This window comes from Lactuca sativa, chromosome 6 (assembly GCF_002870075.4).
Source record: "Lactuca sativa cultivar Salinas chromosome 6, Lsat_Salinas_v11, whole genome shotgun sequence".
Lineage (NCBI taxonomy): Eukaryota > Viridiplantae > Streptophyta > Magnoliopsida > Asterales > Asteraceae > Lactuca > Lactuca sativa.
Window position 1 is genome coordinate 117,578,800 of NC_056628.2, and position 5,464 is coordinate 117,584,263.

Genomic DNA, 5,464 nt, shown 5'->3' on the forward strand with positions numbered 1-5,464 from the left:
CCAAAATCGACATCAACGATTGAAACAACAACAACGTTCAAGTACACTAATGGTTTTGGTGCGAATAAACCATTATAATGTACATAAACTGTCAAATACTTACGGAGTTTGGAATCGGAGGCCATCTTCTTCACTGTAACACTCACATTCACCACTTCTCTTTAATTTCGTAACTGTATTCTTCGATTAAACCCTAACTGTAAGGAGAAAAGGGGGTGAAAGAGTAACGGGTTTGCAACGTGGTCTAGGTCCACGTAATACGACATGTCATCTCTAATTAATGAGATAACCGGCAAAACAAGTGATAACCAGTATCGAAGGTTTTGGTGAGCAGGATTATTAAGTTCAATGGTATAATAAAGACAAAAAAAAAAAAGATAAGGGACCAAATGAGTACTTATCTAACACTTTATTACCCTCAAAGGCCATTTTCCTAAAAAAAAAAAGTTATGGAGCTTTCTTTTGGCGTTTATGAATAGGAATAATGAGACTTACATGTTTTTTTTGGTGATTTCAATGTTGTCGTAAGTACGAATGAGAGATTATAAAATACAATGCCTTTAACTTAAAAATAAAAAAAAATAAAAATAAAAATAAAAAAGTACCACACTATAACATATATAAATGAAAACCGAATACTATAATACACAAATACATGAAAGTACATTGCTATTTCATGCATTTAGCCAATTATAAAATCCAGTATCCAAGTCATGTGTCATCTAAGGTTCAAATGTCGGAACTTGATCGTACGGAGTTTGTGTTTTTGCTTGATACACAATCCTCTTCACAAATCCTCGATAAGGATCCTCCTCTCGCTTCTTAATCAAATACGCAATATTCTTTTCAACCTCATTCTTTATTTGCAAGTACAATGCATTCGCGTTCTCTTTGTCGTTCAATATCTTCTCGAGTCCCTTTGTTTTTATAGGCTTCCCAAAAAGATAATAAAATCTCCCCGGAATCTTGGGTATAACCAATGGTAAATGAAGTTGTTGGTTAGCAACCTCCCCTTCCTTATCTTGCCTATTTACCATAACAAAACAAATGTCAAATTTCCTTAACAAAATGGTCACTCGATTTTATTACGTGAAAGTAAAACATAAAGAAAAAAGTTTGTGTTTACCTCAAAAGAAGTAATTTCTCATTATTTTCTTCTAAATAGTCACTGACTGCAGCATTTTTCTTCCAGTCATTGTAATCCAAGATCATCTACATACATTTTAAACCATCAAAATAAAATCATATCCATGGAGATACAGATTACATATATACAATCTACTTTCAAAAAAAAAAATTCGTATCAACGAATTGTACTTTCTAAAACCTATTGACTACAACAACCTTTATAAAAAAAAATATATAATTACGATTATCTAAAAAAAAGTTATTTCTTACTTCTGACACATCATCTTCCCCTACGCATCCGAAGGGTACAATAGTGGCCCCAAACTTTGCAGCCATTCTTACAAACTCTTGTTGTTCAGGCCAAAATAACTTATGAACTTCACCCTGAGAAACAATAAAAACATCAACACACACTAAATACAACAAAACCTTACAGAAAGTAGATTGCTATTTCTTGCATTTAGCCCTTGAAAATCTAACAAATGAAGTGATGAGGTGGCGGACCTTACGGTGGAGGGCTTCACGTGCGCCACCAGGGTAAAGAAGCACGTATGATTTTGTAGAAAATAATTTAAAAAAATTAATTGGAGTCACAGGCAACATTCCAAACACTCGTAAAATAATTGAAATATATGGAATCCCGGATTGAATGTCAAGTTTAAGACCTTCCGGATGCCCTAATCCACGAAGAATTATTTTTTTTTCTTTCAAAAATTGTAAAAGAAGTATGAAAAGATCGAGCCCCATGAGCATATGATTCCCAACAAATAATACGGGGCCCTCTTTTGGAATCCCGTTTAATCCTGTTACTATTTTTTCATCCTCCATTGTTGAAAGCATCACTGGACTTGTAGCAAGGTGATACAACCTGTATTTAGTTAAAAGTGAGATTAGATAATGTTTCGTTTTTTTACTTGTATATATATAATGAGTGTTTCTTTTTTTAATTACCAATGGCCTTTGGTTTCCTTTTTGTATTCTGACATACTGGGAGGGAGGTGGTCCTTGACCTCATCATGGTATGAGGTACGTCTGTATTTTGAAGAACCTTTTATAATTGTCAACAAATTCCTATCATTTTCCTGCACTAAAAATGTGTCATCATTGTCTCAAATAGTGTTTAACAAAATTTATCCAAAGGTATTTAATGAGGATGACAAAAAAAAAAATAGATTATACATTGATCAATGTAAAAGAACCAAAAGTATAAGAGTTCACATTACCAATAGGATCATGTGACCTTTGCCTTTTAAGAAGTGTAAGCTGCAATTTTTCAACAATTGTGTAAGCCTTAGTGCCTCATCTTCACTAGGGAGTAGCTTATCCTTATAACTGAAAAGTTATTCCACCAAATTAATAAACTGTATCCATGAGGATCGACTATTTCAACAACTTTTTCAATGCTTCAATTACAAATCACTTTCTTTTGTTTCTTCCACCGAGGGCATTATACTTTGAAGCTTTTTTTAAATTAAGGGCCAAGTCATAATAACATTAGTAATCGTAATTGATATTATTATGACACTAATAAAAGAGATGATGATAATAGTAATAATGATACTCGAGGAAGAAAGAAACCTGGCCAAAACCAAAACTTCAGCAGTAATGGAATGAAGATGAGAATTAGCATATGAAGCAGCTGATTTAAGTAGTTTTAATCGCCAAATAAGAGCATCTTTTGGTAATATATCAACTAAACCCTGCCAACAAATAAACATAATCTTATCAGATGAACATAAGTTGAGTATAAGCTCAAAGAAAGAGGTCACATACACGTATTGTAGATAAGAAAATTGAACTCAAGGCACCATAAAATAGATTAGGAAGAGCCTCGAGTAGAAAAAGAAAAGTTGGAAGTCGTGATTTCTCGAAAGAAGTTGCTGAAACAGATAGAAGAAAGATGGGTGATTGGATAATTAAAAAAAAAAAAAAAATTAGAAATACTGACCTGGATTTACAAGTATAATTACTAAGTCGATTGTAGGATTATGAGCAGCAACTGCAAGAGCTAAACATCCACCAAAGGAATCTCCAACCAGATAAATTGGCTTCTTTGGAGATGAAGCATGCTCCAGCCTCACGCTTTCTTCAACAAATTTAATCAAATCTTCATACAACAAAATTCATGAATTAAATCAGTTTCTACAAATGTTCCCCTTTGTTATGGACCAGGTGCTATATAACTGAAGTGAAGGCTTGAAGTGATTATTTGCTCAATTTTTTTTAAATTTCTTACAATGATGGATTAACTTTTGTAATGGTTATTTGTCGATGATGTCTAAATCTTCAAAATGCCATTGAAATATACATGAATTTTGATGGAATTTGAAGGATTCCAATGGAACTAAATTCCTTCCATTAGGCAGATGCCCAAAAAGCCTTTGAATCGTTAAAGGAAAAGCTTACTTCTACACCCACACATGCTTTACCTAATTTTCACATGTTTTTTAACCTTAAATGTTATATGCAAGTGAAACTAAATACCTTCAAGTGGTGTTCTATCTTGAACAGGAATATGCAAAGCTCGAAATTCAAAAACTCTGTAATAAAGCAAGCTGCATGTTATAAGCTAGTATTGCAAAGGGTTTGATATGAAATACAAATCCTTTTATAAGAGCAAAGATTCATGATTACAATAAATGACAATGATTTCATATTCTTTAAAAAGTTTACACTATTATTAAGAAAATGGTTACATGTGAGTAGTGACTCACTTCCCAAGAGCTTTCTCGTGCAAAATGAGTCCCAATCCAGTTCCATCCAATCCTGAATGAATCAACACAACCAAACATTAACAATAAATTGAATCTCAAATTACAAAATATCACAAAGGGTTATTAACAGCTTTACAAAACCAATCAAAGAGTCCATATGAACATGAACCAGACATTACTATAGTCTATAAGATCATTGGATTCATGATCATATAAGATTACCACTTACACAAGAATTAAAAACAAAATGATATCCGTGTTGATTGAATTTTGAAAACTCTTGAAAAATTGAATAATTACCAGGTAAATACAAAAGAACAGGTGAATCCTTCAATGGTGTACCACATGAGATAGGGCAAAACCACCGTGGTGGTCCTCCATCCGGTTTAATAATATCAGTCGCCAATTTAAAGAAATCTTTACCACTCTCACTTCCAAACCCATCGTCCCACAAAACTTCTAATTTTTCAGAAACATCTTCCCTTCTTTTCTTTCCTACAACTTCATAACTTAGCCTAGTCCTCTCATCAACAGAAGCTAATTTATCAACTCTAAAAGATTCTGATAATACTACAGGATCCTCACCAGATATACTCCTAACAAGAACTTGTGATCTGGATTTACAACCAGCATTAAGAGCTAAATGAGGTGGAAGTGGAACCCAAAAGCTGTTTGCAGTCAGTATCATTGCTTCCACAACAAATGGCTCAAAATTAGAGTTCAAAACCCTAGTTAGAATCGACAGATTAGTTGCTGCAGGCTTTGGTATTTGTTTTTTCGATTCAAAATAGAAAGTTTTGCTTGAAGCGAATATATAAATCGTTTCGGTGCTAATAAACCCATGAAGAAAGAAACAAAATTAAGACTAAGAAAAAAACGATACGACAAGTTCTATGATATTGTTTGCGAGACTGGAATCAATTGACGGCAAAACATAGTTAGAACTTAGAATAGTAGTGAAAGAAAAATACAGATAAAATATACTTAGTTGAAATGTTATTTACCTGAAACAAATAATGCAGTTGCAAAGAAGAAGAATGTAGAGCTTTCCATATATCGGCATCTCCATTCGAAGCAACCAAGCTACTACTTCCATGGAATGCATACGCTTTGCTCTCTGAGGGTCTCGGAAATTGGCAGTGGGTTCTGATGGTAGCTGGGTCGATAGCATTTGGAGGGTGTTCGGTTAGGGAAAAAGACGCTGTTTATTGTTTACTAAAGACGTGATCCCGTTAGAAACGGTGTATCATAAGGATTAATTTAAAAATAAAAATTAAACATTGAAATGTAAGTAATAAATAAGTTATAATATAAACTTAAAAATAAAAAAGGAAGAAAATGAAAATCGTATTCACTGTAATTTAATTTTATATATATTATATTTAATACTTTACATGTATAAATATATTACTTTAATTTTAAAAATTGAAACAAAAAATAAATTAAGATAATACTTATTTTAAAAATACTATAAAATGACAAGTATCAAAACTTATGAGAGATTGATAAGTGTCAAATTTAATTTCATTTATTATGTAGGATTGTTTATTTCAAAGCTTAAAAATCAGCTTATCCTGGTAAGAATAAGCTAAATAAGTTGTTTTTAATAAGGATCTCCTTAC

General features: G+C 32.4%; 1 protein-coding gene across 1 annotated transcript; it reads right to left on the reverse strand.

Annotated features, from left to right (window-relative positions):
* Positions 1-438: 438 nt before the first annotated feature.
* On the reverse strand, positions 439-4,808 carry LOC111907533 (phytyl ester synthase 1, chloroplastic). The gene is made up of 12 exons (XM_023903333.3): positions 4,143-4,808; positions 3,843-3,894; positions 3,613-3,668; positions 3,077-3,235; positions 2,902-3,008; positions 2,707-2,828; positions 2,352-2,460; positions 2,080-2,210; positions 1,633-1,996; positions 1,399-1,512; positions 1,127-1,212; positions 439-1,026 (listed from the first exon to the last, which is right to left on the reverse strand). The coding sequence occupies exons 1-12, from the start codon at positions 4,528-4,530 to the stop codon at positions 723-725; spliced, it is 1,992 nt and encodes a 663-aa protein (XP_023759101.2). The 5' UTR covers positions 4,531-4,808; the 3' UTR covers positions 439-722.
* Positions 4,809-5,464: the final 656 nt, after the last annotated feature.